Genomic DNA, 22,346 nt, shown 5'->3' with positions numbered 1-22,346 from the left:
ACCAAAGGTCCATCTAGCCCAGTAGCCTGTCTGCCGACAGTGGCCAGCACCAGGTGCCCCAGAGAGGGTGGACTGAAGACAATGATCAAGCGATTTGTCTCCTGCCATCCCTCTCCAGCCTCTGACAAACAGAGGCCAGGGACACCAATTCTATCACCTGGCTAATAGCCTTTTATGGACCTAACCTCCAGGAAATTATCTAGCTTCTCTTTAAACTCTGTTATAGTCCTAGCCTTCACAGCCTCCTCTGGCAAGGAGTTCCACAGGTTGACTACACGCTGTGTGAAGAAGAACTTTCTTTGATTAGTTTTAAACCTGCTACCAATTAATTTCATGTGGTGTCCTCTAGTTCTTCTATTTAGGGAACTAATAAATAACTTTTCTTTATCGGCTCTCTCCACACCACTCATGATTTTATATACCCCCCCGGTGTGCCACATCCCATGAACACCCACACTGGTGCCAGCCAGTGCCGCTCACCTATGCTGCTACCAGGCACGGCAGGAGTTGGGAATCACAGAATACTAGGACTGGAAGGGACCTTGAGAGGTCATCGACTCCAGTCCCCTGCCCTCACGGCAGAACCAAATACTGTCTAGACCATCCCTGATAGACATTTATCTAACCTGCTCTTAAATATCTCCAGAGATGGAGATTCCACAACCTCCCTGGGCAATTTATTCCAGTGTTTGACTACCCTGACAGTTAGGAACTTTTTCCTAATGTCCGTCCTAAACCTCCCCTGCTGCTGTTTAAGCCCATTGCTTCTTGTTCTATCCTCAGAGGTCAAGATGAACAAGTTTTCTCCCTCCTCCTTATAACACCCTTTTAGATACCTGAAAACGGCTCTCATGTCCCCCCTCAGTCTTCTCTTTTCTAAACTAAACAAACCCAATTCTTTCAGCCTTCCTTCATAGGTCATGTTCCCTAGACCTTTACCCCATGGGGCAGAAGAGAACTAGCACCGGGGGTCTCCAAGACTCGCACACAAATTCTGTCCGGTTTTTCCCAGTATTTCATTTCTCCCAAAGGCCCTTACTCTTCAGGGCTTCTACAGTCTGAGCCCCCCACCCCAGGAAGGCATGACCCCAGGGCTGTATATGAAGGGTTACAAGGAAGAGGCTGGATTACACGATGCAGCTCACTGGGTCACTGTTTTACAAGTCAGTCCGCACCCCAGTGCAGTCCTGCAGTGGGAGCTGCCCATTGGCATTTCACTGCCATCGAGGCTACTCTTCTAGACAAATCAGGAGCCATTAGCACAGAAGCTCTCAAAGCTAGTGGCGTGCTGAGCTCTTCAAGGTGATCTGCGGAAGGCTACCCTCTGGGAACCAAGCAACGGGGAAAGGGAGAGGAAGGTGCTTGGAAGAGTTTCTTTCTCTGAGGCGCTCCCCAGAATGACAAGCTGAACAGGAGAACCCCTGTTCTGAAAGCTCCCAAGTGGAAGGAGAACATAGGAGCGGCCACGCTGGGTCAGACCAAAGGTCCGTCTAGCCCAGTGTCCTGTCTGCCCACAGTGGCCAATGCCAGAGGCCCCAGAGGGACTAAACAGAACAGGGAATCAAGTGATCTCGCCCCTGTTGCCCATTTCCAGCCTCTGACACCATCCCTCCCCATCCTGGCTAATAGCCATGGATGGACCTATCCTCCTTGAATTTATCTAGTTCTTTCCGGAACCCTGTTAAAGCCCTGGTCTTCAAAACCTCCTTTGGCAAGGAGTTCCACAGGTTGACTGTGTGCTGTGTGAAGAAAAACTTCCTTTTGTTTGTTTTAAATCTGCTACCTATTCATTTCCTTTGTTGACCCCTAGTTCTTCTGTTATGGGAAAAAGACCTTTCCTTACCCGAGATACCCATCAAGGACAACTACAGGGGGAAAAGGAGGTGGAAGTCAGCAAGATATTGAAAAAGGGAAAGCAACACCATCCGTAATACGTAAGAAGGATGGCTTCCCTCTGTGTGAAGAACTGTTTTATGCTAGGCTTTGGCTCTAGTTCCACAGAGTAACTGGGAAAGAGGGTTTATTTTCTTAGCTGGCCTAGGGTTTAACCACACCCGTAACACACCGCCATAGAATTACAGAAACGTAGGCTGGAGGGACTTCAAGTCCCATCTAGTTGCGCCACTGTGCTGACACAGGACCATGTAAACCTAAAACATCCCTACCCGGCAGCTTTGAAAACCTCCAACCATGGGGATTCCGCAGCCTTCCTCGGTATCCTAGTCACGTGTGTCGCTACCCTTGTTGCTAGGAAGGTTTCCTCCTCTCTAATCTAAATCCCCCTTGCTGCAGATGAAGCCAATGACTTCCTGTGGACACGGAGAACAATTAATCACCGCCCGCTTTAAAACAGCCCTTCACATATCTTAATACTTTTATCAGGCTGCCTTTTCTCAAGGCTTAACATGCCCAGGGTGTTATTTCTAAACCTTCCTTCACAGGTCAGGTTCTCTCAACCTCACCACTTTTGCTGCCATCTTCTGGGCTCTCCGGTTTGTCTACATCTCTCTTCCAGGGCAGCGCCTAGAACTCGACACAGGGTTCTAGCAGAGACCTCCCCAGTTCCGTGGCATGGGACAATTACTTCCCTTGTCTTGCATATGACAGTTCTGTTAGCACATGACAGACTATTCAACAATACACCACAAAGCCCCAGAGTAGGGCCATGCGTGTAGGATACTTCACAATACATTCAAGAGTACCAACCGGGCTTGTAAATGAACTTGCTGAGATTAGAGAGAGAGAGAGAAATTACCTTTGTATCGTATCAGGAGCTGTTTAAAAGTCAGTTGCTGGTCTGGGACTGAATCCTTCGCAGCCTTGTCTTCCTCCCGGAGGTAAGTACCTCGTAGACTTGCCTCTACTTCTTCTAATGCCGTTCTCTCGCGTCTTGCTTTAAGTTTATCATCTGACTGTCGCTTTGTGTTCATGTAGGGATTACCGTCCCCTATGACATACCTGAACAGGGGCAGAGAGGATTCAATGCCAGGGAAAGCAATTTGTACAGCCTACCCTTTACAGTAAGCTTTCAAAGCAGGGATTGGCAAAAGGGTTTCTGTGGGCTGGATCTGGCCTGCCGAGCTGGTTGATCCAGACCACGGATGCCTTGCCACTCCCCTGCCCCTAGGCCAATCAGGACCTGGGGACAGAGGAGTGCACAAAGTCTCCTGCTGCCAGGGGTGCAAGCGCTTGGAGAGACACGCCAGCTGTTCAAAATAGCGGGCGGTTCTCTCTAGGTGCTGGGAGGCAAAGGCTTCACGTGCTCCTCCCACCCCCAGACCAATCAGGTCCGTGGACAGAGAAGTGTCTTGGCCCCGCCCCTTCCACCGGAGGCCCCGCCCCTTCCACCGGAGGCCTGGAGCTACTTCAAAAATTTCTGAAGTGGCCTCCGGTCAAAAATGATTGCCCACCCCATTTCAAGGTGGCATGCCAAGCCCATCACCGTGGTACCTGCACGCCTTACAACTGTATATCAAGTTTAAGAGTGGCCAATCACAGCCCTGCCTCCTCTCTTCTGTCGTTCTCTCTAGCAGCCTAGTCTCTAAGATCCTGCACCCGACACAGCTACCCCCACGTTGCCTACACCAATGGAAACGTCCAGAGGGCAGCCCCTTGTGAGAATGCGCTCCGTGATTTCATACCTTGTCACTTCAATCACATCTTCCAGAAAAAACTGATCCACGGGGAACGTCCGACCTACGGGAAAAAGGAGAACGCTCAAGCGACAGGTGAGCTAACGCGTCGGGGCGGAGGGCAGCGTTTGCAACGCCGCACACGGGTGCTGCTCCCCTTGTCCCCCTTCCTGAATTGAACAGCACTAGAGAGGTTCTTTCAGCACTAGACTGCAAATCGGTAACACAGCTCAGTCCAGAACAAACAGCTGACGGCATTTATGCCGTTCACACAAGGAGAAGTGCTGCCGCAAGGTAATGTGGTGCAGTATTAGAATGCCAGGAAGCGACATATTTCCAGCTAGCTAGGTATTTATATCACACTCAGTCGGATAGCTGAGCATTTTATAAATACGCATGCATCCAAAAAGGGGCCTACTTCCACCCCTGGCTGCTCGGTCCTCTCCCTAGTTACCAAAAGGGAGTATTTTTTCCTGCTGCGGGGAAACGATGCCTGAGAGCCAAGCCTTGCATCTCGTCTTGAAGATAAAGTCTCTTGCCCTTCCTAGCTCTTGCGGGAGTTCCAGAGCTGTAGGCCAACCACCAAGGTGGCTCTGTCTCCATCTCCAGATGCCTTTGTCAGAGAAAAGTCCGTCAGTGTGACGATTGCCGCAACGTCAGGCTGTCTCTGAAATAACTCCGGCCCCACACACGGAGAGTTGTGAGGCTCACAACCAGCACCTTCAGCTTGATCTGAGAAGGGATGGGCAGCCACTGACCTGCGCTAGTCAGCAGGCGGGTGGCTGAGCGTTGCCCTAGCTGGAGTGTTAGCAGCTGTGGGTTTATTCTCATATATAAATATAATGCAATATTGAAGGTCACAGCTGTGACGGGGTGTGCATCTGGCAGGATGGGACAGTATCTCCCGGCCAGCCAAAAGGGTTAAAAGGGATTTTGTGCTGCAGTTGCTACTTGAGTCTCCAGTCTTAGTGGGGAACCAAGACGACAACAGGATGGAAGACGCAGGCCCGGCTGAGACCAGCAATATGGAATAGTCTCACTCTTCCAAACATGCCCAACAGCATCAACTCTGCTTTACCTGATTTTAGCAGCAAACATCTGCTCTCCCTCCAGGCACTGTGTTTACTGGGGAAGCTCATTTGATAATGCTCCATAAAACTTTTTAGATGAATTGCTTGTTTAAAACAAACCAAAGGAAGTTTTTCTTCATGCACAGCATGGTTGGCCTGTGGAACTCCTTGCCACAGGAGGTTGTGAAGACCAGGACTTGAACAGGGTTTAAGAAAGAGCTAGATAAATCCAAGGAGGCTAGGTCCATCAAAAGATGGGCAGGAATGGCATCCCAAGCCTGTTTGCCAGAGGCCAGGAATGGGTGAGAGGAGAGGGATCACTTAAGGATTCCCAATTCTGTTCATTCCCTCTGGGGCACCTGGCATGGCCACTGTCGGCAGACAGGACAAGGGGCTGGATGGATCTTTGGTCTGACCCAGCGTGGCCGCTCTTACGTTCCAAAATCAGTTTTTAAAAAAAAAATCACAGCAAAGCATTTGTCTTCCCTGATTTTCTATATTTTAAGTGAATTTGGCTAAGCCAGCAATTCATAAAACACTTACTGATATTCAACAAGCGCTTTATCAATGGAGCAGAAGTCAGAGCGAATGACCAGGCATGGACACATTGGCAAACCTTGATGCTGGAGACAATGCTAAGTACTGTCCAGGCAGTAAATCCCAATTTTGGTATCTAATCGACTGAGAAGGCAACAGCTGGACACATGGGTGTATGCAGCACACTGTTCCTACCAGAGGAAGGTATTCTTGGTGTTGCTCTAAGCAGCAACCCATACTGCCCATAAAGCATCAATGCTAATAAAACTTCAGAGGCAATCCCTCCGCTAGAGTGAAATGTAGATGAAATGAGATCTAGCCAAGAAAGAGGGGCGTTTTGAGAAACAATACAAGGCTTCATGAATGCACATAGGTATGACAGCAGTCTAGGGCTAGTGTTGTGTGTCCTGAATTCCTGTTGCTTGCAAGCATTCTACTGTGGATTGCGTAAGAAAGCCAAATGGAAATTATCTGGTGTGGAGATCATGCTAGAGATACATACAGAGCTAAAAGACAGAAAAACAAACTGAGCGCATGGCGATGAAGTCGATGCAATTTCCCAAACATAATATAATATATTGTTACCCATTTGTCAATGGGTCTTACGCCAAACCGTAACAGTAATGGCACATTATTTAATGGACAGATTCTTCTAGGCAAACCAACCTGCCGTTTTAAAAAGTAGAAGTAAACAAATGCTGTGTGTGTTCTTTGGGTTAACGCCTCGGCTGCCCTTCTAGTCTGTGGTACGATCACCACCCCACGAGTGGGAAAGCCTTAGCTCAATACACTTACCCCATAACCAGTCAGACATGGCTTGTAGCCTCTATCACAGGGCTGGGGAACGTTTTTTGGGTTAGGGCCACTGGCCCACAGAAATATCAGTTGGGAGCCACACATGAGTGAGAAGCGGGAAGAAAACCCCTCACTGTGGCCCCTGACGGAGGAGAAAGACACTCCCCTCATTGCCCTTGCACACCAGAGCCGGGGGGGTGGGGGACCAGCCTAGTAGATTTTGTACACTCTAGCCCCCAGGGAGGCAGCTGGGGGACTGGAGCACCAACATGGGCTCCCCAGTGCTGGGGAGAGGGGGGACCCTGAGCCTCAGGGGCTGGATCCTGGCAAGCCGGGGGCCGCATCCGGCCTCCCCACCCCAGCTCTATTACTAAGGTAAACACAGCTATTACACATCGGTAACCCCGGGACATGCGCTGAGAGAGAAACACTGCCCACTGCATCGTAAAATTTCTCAGCTAAGCTGAAACCAAGCCAGTGAAATAACTTGCATGGATAATAAAAAAAAATAACTGTTCTTCACCTGGGATGTTAATAACTGGACAGGAGTTAAAGTACTGAGAGAAAAGCTCTGCATTCAAGGTGGCACTCATTAGTATAATACGCAGGTCTGGCCTCTGAGACATAATATCCTTCAGAACCAGCAGCAAGAAGTCACTGAAGAAGACAAGCAAAAGACATCTGAATTTCTTCAGTGTTAATTCCCAAATCTCCTCTCGCCCTAGTCCGCTCCCTTCCCTGGCTGTCTCCGCCAGCGTGGCAGCAGCACCATGTCAAGCTGCACTCACAAGAGTGCCTCTCGGGCGAGGGCCGTTAGCTAGGAATCTGGTAATTCACTGTAAGTGATCTTGAGTTACAACCCGCTTTTTGGCTGGGCCTTTCCAGAGTGTCTGGTTTCCTTGGTCTGTTGACTTAGGCTTGTGAGGTAGCGGGGATGGTAGTCACTGTTTGCTTTGTTATGCTGTATGCATGCGACTGCTACTGTCCTGTGCTGTTCTGGTGTTGTGTGCGTGTGCGTCCCCGGCGATAGGATCGGATCTTTAGGTGAGAACTCCTGAGGGACAGCAGGTAAGGAATGGCCCAGGCTGCCCTGTCACCTGACCCCAGGGAGGAAGATGCAATCAGTGATAGCCAGATAACACCAGGAAGCAGGATGAAGGAGGGGTTGGGGCTGCCTAGAGGGCGGGGACCAGTTGCTGGGCGTGAGTTCGTTTTTCGACTGGCCGAGGGAGGGGGGAGTCTAGCTGGCTTGGGGGGCCGTGCAGAGTCCTGGCTCTGGGCCTCCTTATCCCCAAGACAGGCTGTACTGACGGCTCCTGGTCCCTGTCACAACACATCTGTGCGACGCTGTGTCCCCGTCAACGAATAACCCTTCTCTTCTATCTGCCGCCTGAGAGTCCCCTCGCCCTGCGGATGGGGATGCAGGGCCCGGGGACTCCCCCTCCCTCTGTGACAAGACTTAAAACACCACAAACTCTAGGTGCCCTGACAATTAATTAAGCTGAGAACACAGTAACCGCCTCCCAACCATATTAAATAACCACACACATAAATTAACTCAGCCAGCCAGTGAATCAAAGCCCTTTTCACCCCTTGGGAGCAGTCCCACCGTCTTCACCAAAACATGTCGACGACACGGCTTTGGAGGGCATCGAGAGCAGATCACTTTTGAACTGGGGGAAGTTGAGGTGGGGAGTTGTCCAGTCCTGTGGATCCTCCTCATCTCCAGTGACTGCAGCCATGGCAGCACATTGTTGGGAGAGCGGCAGGCAGAATCCAGGCCGCTCGGAGCTGTCCAGGGCATGACCAATGCTTTTAAGCTCACCCAGAATCTCCCCCGTGTCTGTGCATGCAGGGTGCTGACAAGAAGCAGCGTGACTTGTGTAGCTTGTTACTGGGCCGCTACTTCAGTGCTCCCCGCCGTGTCTCTGCTCTGCAGCTATGGAGAAAGGGACTATTTACCTCTCTTCCGTCCTTTCGTGAACTTCATCAACAATGACATGGGTGATTCCCTGTAAAGTCATGTCTCCTTCTAGCCTTCTCAGCAGCACTCCAGTAGTGCAGTACAACAGTCTGGTAGCTAGTGACTGGGACAGGAAGCAAGGACACAAAACAGTCAATGGAATTTCAAATATTCAACGGCCTTCCTGATACAAAGTCCAGGGAGAGCAGTGTGCTGTATATGGCACTCTTGTCCCCAGTGCCTGAACAGCTCTTGCTTCAAGCATGAGCCAGCAATATTTCCGCTCACACTACCCTTAATTCAACTTTCAAAGCAGAGGCCTGCATTTGTCAAGGGGTCATTTTGAAAGAGAAGAATGAATATCTAACCTCTCTCATCTAATTCTTTCCTGCTTCCACAGCTGCATGTTAAAACCTTGGACCATTTGTCTCCCTCAGTGAAGATAAGAGCTACTGTAAGAGTGACGAAACTGGCCCTGGAGGAGGAAGGCTCTCTGTTTCTGATCCCTATCTGATTGACTAGTGAAGGCTTATACAGAATCATCCATGAGTGATGTGTATTTTGCCTAACGGGACAGAGTGCAAAGTTGTTGTATTTGTGGTCAGGGACAGGAAAAAAGAGCAAGGGGAAGGGATGGACAAAACAGTAAACTAAAAATCTAAACCTTTGCAAAACCATCGTTAGCCACTGTACACGGGCCTGATTTTTTTTCCCCCACTCGCAACTTACTTTACATTTTGTTCAATCAATATTTTAACCCCAGGTCTTTGACTGTCTTCATTTTAGTTTATACTTGACTTCTGCAAATCATAGTGATGCAAAATTTGTCAATAAGGATGACAAAAAAATCAAATGATAGATATTCACTTTCAACTATCAGAGGGGTAGTCGTGTTAATCTGAATCTGCATAAACGACGAGAAGTCCTGTGGCACCTTATAGACTAACAGATTATGCTCCAATAAATCTGTTAGTCTAGAAGGTGCCACAGGACTTCTAATTGTTTATGCACTTTCAATTAGTAAGTGTGCTTTATCCAACAACAATGTTGGAAGAGGGGGAATGGATGGCCCACAGAAAGTCACTTGAAGGAAGTTAGCTCGACTTCAGCCCGCATCGCTAGAGACTGACGTGCTATGCTTTGATTCCTGCTTGGTGGCTAATGAAAGTGGTTTCATTCCAGTTTCCAGAGGACAAGTATTCATAAGATAAAATCCACTAGCAGTGCTGATTTCTTTGTTGGCTACCTCAGCAGAGGATCTAGCTGATGAACGTATACGGAGATTACTACGACTCTCACTCTAGAAGCCATGCATAAAAGCAAAGCATACAAACCTTTACACTTTCTAAGCGGATCTGGTATCCCACGGTGATCCCCACTCTTTCTGTTCTCTCCTTGGCTACGCGTTCAGCTACAGAAATGGCAGAAATCCTGCGAGGCTGAGTGCATATGATATTGGCTACCCTATTGGGAGGGCCTGTCAGTGAAGAGTCTAGAATGAACTGAGGAATCTGAGTGGTTTTCCCACATCTGCATGGCAAAAATAAAATAAAATACCCTGTTAAAAAACATCTTTGGTCAGAACTGGTTAAGAGGGTTGGCTTCCAAGCTGGAGTTCCTTGCTTTTATTCGTTTGTGTCACACATCACATGAAATTCCTGAATAATTCAAAATGAATCTCCAACTGCAGTCATTTACCACTGATGAATTATGCCTCTGAGCTAGGGATGTTGGGATTTCCACTGACGATTCAATTAATCGATAAGGACTAGTGTGCATTCCACCTTTGAAATGTACAAGAGCCCCCGCTGGCCCCGGGCTCCACGCAGCATTCCAACTTTGACGTGTACAAGAGTCCTCGTTGGGGTTCTTGTACGTTTCAAAGACTGCTGTGCCCCTATCCCGTCCCATGGAGCTGGAGGGATCTGGCTTTTAAGCCAGATCCGCCCCCCCAGCACCCTCTCCTCTTCCCTCCCTTGCTGCCTCTTTGTGATAGAGGCAGCAAGGAGTGTGGGGGAAGCGACTAGTTGACTAATGTGTCAACTTTCCGATACACTTTTGCTTATTGGATAGCCAACTAGTTGATTAGTCGCTTATGTCCCTAATCTGAGCATTTGATTATTCCAGCACACGGGCTGCATAATGACACTTCAGATATGCCTTCCCATGTATCGCCTGAGACTAGAAATGTTATGTGTAAATCGAATCCTTACCCAGTCATGCCACTCACAACAAGCACTTGGTGTTGAGTCAGCAAATCAAGAATGGTTTCTCTTTCTTCCCATGCAGGAAGCTTCTGTCTTTCTTGCAGCATGGCCTGGAATTGCCTGGAAGACTGACAATTGAGAGAAATTGGTTAGGATTCTCAAATCCTGCCCTAGATTCAGATGAAAAGCAACCATTATAATCATCTAGCCTGACCGTCGGCATAGCACAGGCCAGAGAGCCTTACCAACTAATTCCTGACTCAAACCTTCATTCTGTGGCTGAACGGGGGCATAGCTTTTGGAAAGCCACACCATTTGGATTTAAAGACTTCAAGTGATGAAGGCTCAACCACGTCCATTAGTAAGTTGTTTCAAATGTTAATTACCTTATCAAAAGGTGCATTACAATTATTTTTTGCCTGAATTTATCAAGCAACAATTGCTACATAAGGCAATCTTCCCTTAAACAGCACAAAGTAAAGGGTAGGGTTAAAAAAAAAAAAGATGACTCTCATAGTAAGCAGAAATCTTCCTGTTGCAAATGTGAAGGCCCAAATCGTCAATTTCTACAGAATTTAAGATTCCATTTATAAAATTATTAAGATCAAAATTTTGCAGTTTACAAAGCTGTGAGCAGGGAAAAATAGCATTTGTTTCCATTCGGTTTGTATTGGGAAGATTTATCTTTACAAATAAAAGCTAGAAAGGTAAGCCAATATTTTCAAATTTGCCCGTAGCACTTTTGAAAATTTTACCCTTAAACTACCTTTAAGGTCTTAATCGAACTGGCCTTTTTTTCCCAAACATGCTGAATACCTCTAGCTTTTATTAAACTCCAGATATACAGTGCCTTCTTGCTATTCTCTCATAGCCCTCTGCCACTGTACACTGTCCAAGCTTCTAATGCAGATGATGCATTGTCTAGCTGGGGAAGTTTACAGATAGGTTAGCTTTGCCTAGCAGGAACTATAAGCTGGAAGGATTTCTAAAAAAGAAAACTTCCGCATGCGGTGTATTGACTACCGTGGGGCATTGTACAACTTATAATATTGGCCAACACATATTGCTACATCAGTAAAGTTTACTAGAATACTTGTTACCTTGATTTCAAAGACATGAAATAACACAAAGTGAGAAACACAAATCAGTGAAAATTCAAGCGCTCTCTGTGCCTGCAATGGTGTGAGTAGGGTCTAAAATGACCACTCTCAAATTGAGGGCTGAGGGTCACCTGCTGCAGGCAGAAAGCTTTGGGTGAGCATTTTGGGAGGCATGCGTATCTACTTGCAAAATAACTAATTTTACACAGAGCGCAATTCCTGCAGAGGCAGCCTGTCATTTCAAATAAACATCACAAAGTCAGATTTCAAATGGGTCTCTCTGTTTTATGCATGGTACCTGTTTTACCCGGAACTGCTTGCAGATTTTAACATTTTCATTATACACGGACTTTGCCTGCACATCAAACTTTCTGGAAAGCTTCTTCTTCAGGTTCACGTAGCTCTCGTTCTCCACAATAACTTTTTCAGGCTCCTCTTCCTCCTCAGCCTCCAACTCTTTTGTGACTTGAGACAGAAAAAGGTGTCAATGTTTAATTCTCCGCAGAGATTGAGGATGCTGGTTTGAGGACTGCGAGTTCCTATATTCAGCCCTGGGCCTCTGCCCAAAAAAGCTGTACTACACCAAGTTTTTAGAATCATAGAACCATAGAGCTGGAAGAGACCTCAGAAGGCCATCAAGTCCAGCCCCCTGCGCTAGGCAGGACCAATCCCAACTAAATCAAGTTTATAGTTGGCCTTCAGCTTTAAGAGCCAACATTCCCAGAACGAGAAGGAAATGCTTTAGACCATAAAGAAGCTGCTTTGAAATCCACACTAAGATTCAATTTCCTAAACGCTGCCCCCTCTCCATTTGAGTAATCACACCTCTGTAATGGGAAAGTTCCATTGTCACTATTCATGTGTTCAAAAAAACCGCTTAAAAGTTTTCACTCAAACTTCCCAAGACAGTTCACCGTAGAGAAGAGAACCACTTTGGGACACTTCATCTCAACAAGGGAAAGTTCTGGGGAGTTTTGAGTCATTCAAGACAGGACTGGAATCCAATCTTTACTTACAGGTGGGGCCCTGTGCAAACCACAGTTTTATAGACTGCGCAGAAATCAACTCTGCAATTTTTCCACTAGCAGGGACAGAGAAGGGGCCATCTGCACACGCCGATATTGTGCTCAGTGCAGTTTGTTGCGTACAGCAGCAGAAGGTTGAAGAGCACAATGAAGGGGAAGGGAAGAGCAGCAAGATGGATGGAGACTTGGCGTGGGGTTGTAGGCGAGACAGTCGTCAGTGCTGCTGCCACCTGGAAGGAACACACAACTGCACCCAACACAAGACCAGAGCACACAGATGCCTGCTTCCATCTCTCCACTGCTAGAAAAAAAAAACAATGAAGCAACTTGTGGGAGGCAGAGGAGAGGAACAGACTTAGCAGCCTACTTTATGCAAAGCACAGCAGCTAGCAATGCCACGGCTTGGAACATGAACAGCCATGGCCTCAGGAGGAGGGCACGGGGAGGCAGAAGCAAGCAGCCTTGTGGCGTACATTCCAAGCAGCAGCCAAGCCAACAGTGGGACACTGCCACACACTACAACTGTAGTGACACAGGGCTCGCATGTCCGCCTCTCCGCTGCTGGAAATATCGCTACAGTTTGGGTGAGACACAGGCCACTTCTCCACTTATGGGAAGATCAATACTGCGGTGGTCGATTTAGTGGGTCTAGCAAAGACCCACTAAATCGAATGCTGAGGGTGCCCCCGTTGGCGCCGATAACCCTCACTGCTGTTGCAAGGAGTAAGGGAAGTGGACAGGAGCATTTCTCCCATCGACCTCCCGCTGTAAGGATGGTGCTGAAGCGCAGCTTAAGGTACATTGAATCGAGCTACGTTTTTTATGTAGCTGGAATTCATCTCTTATGCCAACCTTTGCCCCATAGTATGGACCTGGCCTCAGTGACTATACATATTCCGTGTGTGTGGGAGGTGGAGGGGGACTACGACTTTCCAGCAATGCTGCTGTGAATCTTCAAAAGAATGGCCATGATTTCCACAGGGCCTTACATGCAAGGGGCTGCTACCACTCGTGTACTAAATAACACACTCCCACCACTCTCTCCTAGCAAATCTGCTTTTACTTTCTGTCCATGTCACCTAGCCAGCAGCGTGGAGCAATATTACAAACAAGAGGTAATATCATTAGGAATAGTAATAGAGAGGTAGCCGTGTTAGTCTGATCTTGCTAAAACAAAAGGAAAAACTGTGTAGCACTTTGAAGACTAACAAGATGGTTTTAATAGGTGATGAGCTTTCGTGGGCCAGACCCACTTCCTCAGATCATATTCTGAAAGAGAATTAGCATGACCATATATACCAAAGGTATACAATGAAAAAAGTGAACACATTAGTGAACACATTAAATTGACAAATCAGATTTAGAACAGAAGGTTGGGGGAGGGAGGGAGGGAGAGAATAGCTATTTATAAGTCAATGAATGACTAATCAGGGAAGCTGTCTCTGGAATGTGTAATTAGCAATTACAAAGACAGCTTCCCCAGATATCACCCAGATTAGTCATTCATTGACTTATAAATAGCTATTCCCTCCCTCCCTCCCTCCCCCTCCCTCGCCCAACCTTCTGTTCTAAATCTGATTTGTCAATTTAATAACGTGTTCACTTTTTTCATTGTATTCCTTTGGTATATATGGTCATGCCAATTCTCTTTCAGAATATGATCTGAGGAAGTGGGTCTGGCTCACGAAAGCTCATCACCTATTAAACCATCATGTTAGTCTTTAAAGTGCTACACAGTTTTTCCTTTTGTTTTATCTGTAGGAATGTTATAACCAGGGCTCAACAATTAGGGCAATCTACTTGCCCATGGCAAGTAGATTTTAGCCCGGCATGGCGCCGCAGCACGATCAGCGCGGTCTGCACATGCGCACCGTGCCAAACCGCGCCGCCTGCGAGCGGGATTGGCAAGCGGGGCTCACCGCCGCTTGTCAAGCCCTGGTTATAACTTTGGGTGAAACTTTTGCTCAGCCTTAACTTCAACTTTACACAGTCTTGGATATTTTGGCATAGGAATATTGTAAGTTTTTAAATGTTTCCAAATCGGTCAGAAGCCCTGGGTTAGTCTGAACTTCTGTCCCAGCCTCTAGACCGGGGTGGGGAAACTTTTTTCGGTCTGGAGCCGCTGACCCATAGAAAAAATCAGTCAGGGGCCACACACAAGAGAGAAGCCCCTGACTGAGAAGGAAAAAGACGCCCCCCAGACCCTACCTCACACACCAGAGCCGAGGAGGGCCCAGGCTAGTAGAATGTGAGTGCTCCAGCCCCGTGGAAGAATGTTGGGAGGGAGGCTGGAGCACCAGTGCAGGGTCCACAATGTGCTGAGATTCCTGTGCTTCAGGGGCTGGATCCTAGCAAGCCGGGGGCCACATCCGGCCCTAGACCATATTCCCCCCACCAAAAGAAAAGTCTTTATGACACTGCCCTCACCTTCTGACATGCAATTTGAAACAGGAGTACTATCTGGAAACACTTGTTTAGGACTCTCGGTATGGGATCTTGTTGAGGGCACAGTCAGGAGGGACACAGGAGAAGTGCTATACTTGTGGTAAGTGTTAGTAAGTAACTCGGCTATTTCCGATTCATCCTCCAAACCGGTTATTAAAGAATACACGACAGGTTCATTAGACTCTGCAGACATCAAGGCCTTTCCATAGAGGAACTCAGCGATGTGCAAGCGACAAGCCAGAGGTAGGTTCTCATTGGTGGAATAAAATGCCACAATGGGTGCCTGATAGGGGTATTTGTTACCCTCTGGGAATCTAATTTCAAGTTCGTACAAAGGCGAGGTGTCCCCATTCGATCGGAGGTGAGCATCTTCCACAGAATTCTGGAATGTTCTTGGCAGGTGCTTAGAAGGCGTTTCATGTTGGAACTTGCATCTTGAGCCAAACCTGCAGCTCCCTTGAAGGTAAAATGTACAGACTTTATTTGAAGTCTGGTTTGCCACATCTTTGGCAGCACTCGCCTTTTGTTTGGTTTTGCTGAGTTTATTTGTCAAGTGCTCCAGTTCCAATCCAATTGTCCAAACTCTGTTTTTAATTCTTTCCACAAATTTTTCTCCGTAGATGGAACGGAGAGCAAAAGCCTCCTCTTGCCTCTGCTCCAAGCATTCTTCTATACTGGCCTGACTGGCTGCCTCTGCGATTTGCATCCTCTCTCCATATCTTTCGGAGAAGCACTGCGACAGCAAGTGTTCCAGCGAGGCGCCAATGTTACCATTGCAGGACCTCAGCATCGCCCGACAGCGCTCGCTATCAAAGCCATACCTGCAGCAGAATGGAGAACTACATTGCAAAAGACCAGCCAAACAGGACGTCACTGCAGAGCTAGTCAATCCAACTAATATAAACTTACATGGAATCAGGCATCAGTACTTTTTTGTTTGAAATATTTAAGAGCATTTTAGTGCTCATGGGAGCTATGGAAACAGAAATCCATTGTTTAATCAGTCTGTGATACATTCATCCAGTCTGTGAACCCTCCACATTTCGGAGAATACCACATGCCAGCTATGGGATTATTAAGCCATCCCGTGCAAAGTCAACTTTTCAGAGACAGTTTAGAGACAGAAAGCTTTCATATATATATATATATATATATAAATATAAGCTGATGACTGCTACAGGATAGCTAGCATGTATGAACTATAACAAAGGAAATCTACATGGTCTAGAGCAGTGTTTCTCAACCTTTTTTTATGAAGTACCCCTTTAAAAAAAAAATTATAAGTACCCCCAGTACCTACAGTTTTCAGACACACAATTTTTTTTCTACCATTGCAACACATTTGTTTAAACAACTTAATTGTAGCCGGGCAGGCGATGAAGTTTTTGAGGATAAAAAGTACAAAAATAATAAAGCGCTATAAAACTTGGAACAAACATTCAGTTTTCTCCACATTTCAGTTGTGTTGACGTACCCCCCCAGACTTCTCTCGAGTACCCCTAAGGGTACTTGTATCACTGATTGAGAAACACTGGTCTAGAGCAGTGGTTCCCAACCTTTTGGAGCATACAGACCCTTTTCAATCTATTAAAATTTCATAGAACCACCCCCCCGGAGGAGGAAAAAAAAGAAAAGGAAAAGAAAAGATCCTTACTTTTAAACTTTCCACGGACCCCCTGCAATACTGTCACAGATCGCCACAGGTAGGGAACCACTGGTCTAGAAATATTTAATATTTGCCCCCTGGAACTACCAAAATTGAACAAAAATATTTCCCGTTTCCACTAACTATCCTGCAGATTTTACAGTATCTATTTCTGATTCTTGGAAAGACAAATGAAACCACCAAACTTCTCCAAGGCTGGGATGATTTAAGTGTTATTTGAAGCACGTTCACAAAAGAGCTGACTCTTTTAGTCCTCTGCATGCAGAACTCCTACTGGATTCCGCAAGAGGATCGTGCACTGAAGGCTTAAAGTACAGTTTCTGGACATGCAAGTATATTATCTATTGTGGACAGAATCACCTGGAAAGTTTATGCACAGCAAATGAAGACACTTCACTTTCCACCATTTTATGTTCAGCTGGTTCAGAAACCACCCTTGTCGTCACTTCAGAAGTCTCTTGGTCTGCTGACCAGCACTGCTCGTCATCAAGATAATCAGATTCATCGTCGTCGTCGTCACCTGAGGCAGCCATTCTGATAGATATCGAAACGACGGTATCATTATCAATTGGAATTAAATGCAAAACAGTGTTCCTGGTGTAAAAAGAGAATTCTAACTCCTGCCTTCACTGATTTAGTACAGGGGAAGGTGGAGGGGGATTCAAACTTGTAGCATTTCAGGTAAAGTGAAAATTTAAGAACACAATGCTTTTATTTATAATGTCTGCTAAAATATTTCATAACCTAAATGACATAATAGGCCTGGACAGTGTTAACTGGCAGAATTCAATTTAAAGAGCAAAAATACTGTACACAGCAAACATCTGAAACTATGGGTTTTCTTTAATAATTCTTGTTCACAACTTAGGAATCCTAGCTATTTTTCCTATGGAAGTCCTGTCTCTATATGGATCTGCTAGAGGGCCACAAAACTGCCCCAAACATTCAAGAATTACCATCAGAGATTAAAATTTGATATTCCTGATATTTCTAAAGATATTAAAAATAAGGACTTCTTTGTACTTCATAAAGCACAGCAAACAAACAAAAAAACCCAAAAAATCAAACCAAACCAAAAGCCATTTTCCCCTCTTCTAGCCAACTTTTAAAAAGATAAGGGAGAAGGAAATTACTTTCAGAGGAGGTGGTAAATCAGGGTACGTCTACACTGCACGGCTATTTCGGGATACCGTCTTCACAAGCCGCCCATTATTTTGAAATATTTTTTGAAATAACAGGTATGCTATTTCAGCATCCCAGTAACCCTCGTTCCACTAGGGTTAAGGATGTCTCGAAATAGCGTGTTATTTTGAAATTTGGTGCTGTGTACATGCACCAAATTTCAAAACAGCCTATTTCGAAATGCGTATCTTATTTCGAGTTTAGGGTGCTGTGTAGACGCCCCCTCAGGGAGGTTAAAAACATTAGAAGGTGCATATTTCTAACAATTTACCTCTGGAAAGTTCCTTTAATCTAAAGAAATCCCAAATTACACACCACCCAATGCCATGGTCATGTAATGATCTCTGGTGTAGAACCTAGTAGCCATTTAATAGTAACAATAATATTACATGCCAGTTTGCTAACAGGAAAGGAAGAATTTTTTTACTAAAACCTATGCCAACACAGCAACTATGACACCATACACTACAGATCAGATTTTGGGGAAGGGTCCTGACTTTAAGCAACATCATGACATTTTATAATAGTGCCCAGTGAATGATGGAAAAAAGGTTAGAGGCTTTCACGTGCAAAGTATTTCTCCTCTAAGCAAAGATACTCAAGTAAAGCAAATGATCTAGGGGGGTTTTGTTTGTATAAACTAACTCTGAACTAGCAGACAGCTCTTGTTTCTGGAGTTCTCGGAGGAGTTCTTTCACCCTTTGCTGATTCTCGGACGTCATATGTATGGTCTGCAGAGGCATCCTTGTTTCAGGTTTCGATTTGGCTTGCCCTCCTCTTTGGATAGCGCAGCTTGATCTGAAAGTTAAAGCACCCACACACAAATTCCATGTTTATTTATGTAACTGAAATGATGCAGACTAATCAGATTCCAACATCAAGAATCCAACAGAAGATTTAAAGTGAGGGTTCCTCCAACTCACAAACACAATGGAACTCTTGGCTGTGTTTGTTGGAGGTTCTTTAACAACAAAGACACTTTATTGATTTTGTGTCAGATCCTCGCTGTTTTCAAGCCATTTGGCTAGATAAAATCATCAGGGGTTACAATACAGCAAAGCGTGTTTGGCTAGAGTATATTTTGGGTAAAAAAAAATCTGACCATGAGGCATGCACATAAGATTATATGATAAAGAGAGAGTGTTTGGCAGATCACACATTGGCATTAAAACATGCATTAAACTGGAAGTGTAAACCTTGAGTTGAAGTTAGCTTTAAGGGGTCAGTAATGCGACAAGTAGAAATCTTTGCCAGGAAGTACAGATTTTTATTTTAAAATGAAAATTAACTTTTTCATCGTTCACATTTTAAATGGAGGTTGCTTACAAGGCTTGTCCACTTTTTCTTCTAGAATTGTACTATCTATTGTCACTAATCAGTAAGAAGGCTGCTATAGACTTAGTGTTACTTAGTTGCTCTGGTGAAAAAATGTTGTACCCGAGAGAAAAGTGCCACTGCCGCAAGCAGCAGGAAGTGGAAGGCTGTATGTGAGTACAGATCCCCAGGAAGCCAGGAGATGTTAAATCGTGCTCTTCCAACCTCTGTCTCAACTAGCCTAAAATCCGTCACCTGGAAACTTGGCCTATTCTCTTTACATTTCAAACACTCAAAGCTGTTCAAAAAGGGGATCTCAAAAGTCCGACGATCTTAACCCCCAAAGGAAACGAGTAATAATAATAACCTGGATACAACTGGTGGTTCCTCAACAAAGCAAAAGTCATCTTCGTCATCCCAGATTTTGCTTGATCCCTTCCTATTTCCACCACCATGAGATTTGTTACACTGCCCTCTGCCTCGGCCGCTGCCGCCTCCTCCGCCTCTGCCTCGCCCTGGTCTTTTTCCTCCGCCTCTATTCGGCCTTCCTCTTCTCTTCCCTGCAGAACTCATTTTCTCTTACTAAGAAAAGAAAAAAATGTTAAATATTCCACACGGTCCATGTTTCTTAGGGCATGTAATACTCTTTACGGTATTTATATGGTACAATACAGAGCCTTGCCCAGCTCACAGGCCCAAGAAGCACGTGTGCTCAGCTACAGTACAAAACTGTCAAATACAAAAGCATTTAACACAAAAGCTATTCTGGTCTCTTGTGATAGCAGGTTTTTGCTACCATATCATAGCGTTGGTGCTTTTATTTCTTCATCTGAAAAATGAGTCTAGTAACAATGCTTCATGTTTACCTCTTTTCATTGGTAGATCACAGATCACTTTGAAAAGGCAGGTCAGTGTTATGAGCCTATCACAGGTGGCCCAACTATGTCCTCATGAAGACTTAGAGATCCTTAAGCATTCAGGAAAGCAAGCTGGGGTTTGCCCCAACTGAACTCATCAGAGATTTCCCCACTTTGCAAAACACAGTCCGGATGGGTCTGCATTCATTTTAGGGGGCTTAAATGAGAGAGGCCATCGCCTTCTGTGTGTTGTCTCATGTCTCCTCAGCTGCTTTGGCCCCACTTTTTCACACTGCAGTTCTAATGGGGACTCACTGATGGAACTTTCAGAGGGGGAACCGAGTTAGTCTGTAGCAGGAAAAACTAAAAAACCAACAAATAGTCTAGTAGCACCTTAAAGACTAACAAAACATGTAGATGGTGGTATGAGCTTTCATGGGCACAACCCACTTCTTCAGATGACTGAAGTATGAGAAGTCCAGATCCAAGAACAAATAAGGGGAGGGGAGAGGAAAGAAAGAAAAAAGCAGGGGGAAAGGAGAAAAAAATAAAGAGAGAACGAGAGTGAGCAGATGGTTCAAACAGTTACAAGAACAATTAGCACCTCCATTGTTTGGTTGGTAGGTTAAGTCAAACAAAGGTGACTTGGAGATCCATTAATGAGTGTTCAAGTAGATTAAAGTGTTCTCCAACAGGTTTTAGTGTGTTGCCTTTTCAGCGATCTGATTTGTGTCCATTCATTCTTTCCCCTAGAGACTGTCCAGTTTGGCCAATATTCATGGCAGTGGGGCATTGTATGGCATAATCTAGATCACATTAGTGGATGTGCAGTTAAATGAGCTGATTTGGAGGCTGATGTGGTTGGGTCCAGTGATGAAATCGCTTGTGTAGATGTGTGGGCAGTGTTGGCACCGGGGCTGATTGCAGGGGTGGGTTCCTGGGTGATTATGATAGAGGTGTGTTGCGTGCTTACTGGAAAGAATTTGTTTGAGGTTAGGGGGTTGTCTGTAGGTGAGGATTGGCCTTTCCCCCAAGGCCTGTGAAAGTAAGGGGGTCATTTTCCAGGATAGGTTGTAGATTGATGATAATGTGTTGGAGGGGTTTAAGCTGTGGACTGTAGGTGATGACAAGTGGAAGTCAGCTGATCCCAGGCTCCATGCGGCACTGCCACTTTGAAATGCCCAGCTGGTCTTTGACTGCACGTGGCGTTTCAAAGTGGCAGCCTCTCTCCTTCCTCTCCCCTCTGATGCCTCTTTCTGATAGAGGCAGTGGAGGAGAGGAGAGGAGAGGAGAGGGAGGGACTAGTTGCTCACATCCCTAGTTTGTGTGTGTGTGTTTTTTTGGTAGGGTCCTCACTTTTGTGCAGCCCCCAACTGATATCTCTGTAGGTTAGTGGCCCCTGCCCCAGAAAAGGCTCCCCCACTGCATTAAAGGATCTCCACTGGGAAGTGTTTATTACTTTTACACCCTAAAGCTTGTAGGGCTGGGGAGGAGGAGAATGCATGTTCCCCTACCTCAGCTCTTCTTTAGCCTGCTCACTGCGTTAAGTGGCTATCCATACTGCTGAGTGCTTTCTAGAACCCGGGAGGACATTGCCACAGACATGGTTGTGTCTTCTGTACAGAAGGGAAAGGTCTGTGTGTAGGGTCTTCTCTTTAAGGGCATAGCCAAGCTCTCTCAACAGAGATCTAAAGGGATCTGCATGAGTCACTGGAGTCTAGTGGCTAAGACATGAGTCTAACCATACCTCTCAACCGTCAGTCCTGCCATTACATGACACAAGCCATTGAAAACCTATGACAGAAGACCAAAAAGTGGCACATCTGTATTTTGTTGCATATCACAACCTAAACAACAGCCTATAAGAGCTTTTCTCTGTAACACTGACTGTGCAGGTTGATTTCTCATTGTGGAATTCAATAAGGCAGTTTTTAAAAAAGAAAACTAGAAAGACAAAAAGCATGATATGCAATCGCAAAGAATCCTGGCAATTACCCAAGCCAATGGCATACTGTACCAACGCCACACATCTGGTGAAGATACTCTCCGGAGACAGGAGAGCGCTCTCCCATCAGCATAATAAAACCATCTGCACAAAAAGCTGTGTTGGCGGGAGAAGCTCTCCTGCCAAAACAGTGTCACGCACACAAGCTCTTCGGACGGTGTAACTTGCGTCTCTCGGGGAGGGTGTCTATTCACACCCCAGAGCTTTCTAACAGGAAGGAGCTACGCACAGTGGGAGGAAGCGACTATACCAGCGACGTTGCTGCAAGGGCGCCCGATAGCGTCCGAAGCCCGAGCAGCAGCGCCAGGAGGAGCACTGGGCAGAAGCCAAGGTGCCTGCAGCTGGCCACAGCCACTGCTAAGGCTGGCCTGTCCGCAGGTTGACACCTTCCCCGGAGAGGAAACTGACATCCAGAACCCCACACAAAAGCAACTCCATCGCCCCCCCCCGGCCCCCCAGTGACATCACAGCCCCTTTGGGACACCGTCTGCCATGACCTCACCCATAACATCTAAGATCCCCCCAACACCCCCACCCCCGCGGGGCGC

The 22,346-nt window shown here is 46.2% G+C and overlaps 1 protein-coding gene across 3 annotated transcripts in view; it reads right to left on the bottom strand.

The window, feature by feature from the left end:
* The window catches only part of DHX57 (DExH-box helicase 57), a 42,534-nt gene that overhangs the window by 18,844 nt on the left and 1,344 nt on the right, over nt 1-22,346 (bottom strand). The window contains exons 1-12 of one of the 3 annotated variants that reach the window (XM_006116254.4): nt 22,049-22,265; nt 19,304-19,518; nt 18,268-18,420; nt 16,801-16,974; nt 14,757-15,595; nt 11,603-11,769; nt 10,211-10,332; nt 9,332-9,527; nt 7,997-8,121; nt 6,558-6,691; nt 3,642-3,696; nt 2,756-2,958 (exon numbers count right to left, since the gene is read on the bottom strand). In XM_006116254.4, the coding sequence (XP_006116316.2) occupies nt 2,756-2,958; nt 3,642-3,696; nt 6,558-6,691; nt 7,997-8,121; nt 9,332-9,527; nt 10,211-10,332; nt 11,603-11,769; nt 14,757-15,595; nt 16,801-16,974; nt 18,268-18,420; nt 19,304-19,509 (2,374 nt within the window). In that variant the 5' untranslated portion in view covers nt 19,510-19,518; nt 22,049-22,265. Of the gene's footprint in view, nt 1-2,755; nt 2,959-3,641; nt 3,697-6,557; nt 6,692-7,996; nt 8,122-9,331; nt 9,528-10,210; nt 10,333-11,602; nt 11,770-14,756; nt 15,596-16,800; nt 16,975-18,267; nt 18,421-19,303; nt 19,519-19,802; nt 21,736-22,048; nt 22,266-22,346 lie in introns of those variants that run through there. The other 2 variants (XM_006116253.4, XM_075925814.1) reach the window with 2 other exon arrangements.

The sequence above is a fragment of the Pelodiscus sinensis genome, chromosome 3 (genome assembly GCF_049634645.1).
Source record: "Pelodiscus sinensis isolate JC-2024 chromosome 3, ASM4963464v1, whole genome shotgun sequence".
Taxonomy (NCBI): domain Eukaryota; kingdom Metazoa; phylum Chordata; order Testudines; family Trionychidae; genus Pelodiscus; species Pelodiscus sinensis.
This window is presented reverse-complemented; position numbering and strand designations above follow the sequence as displayed.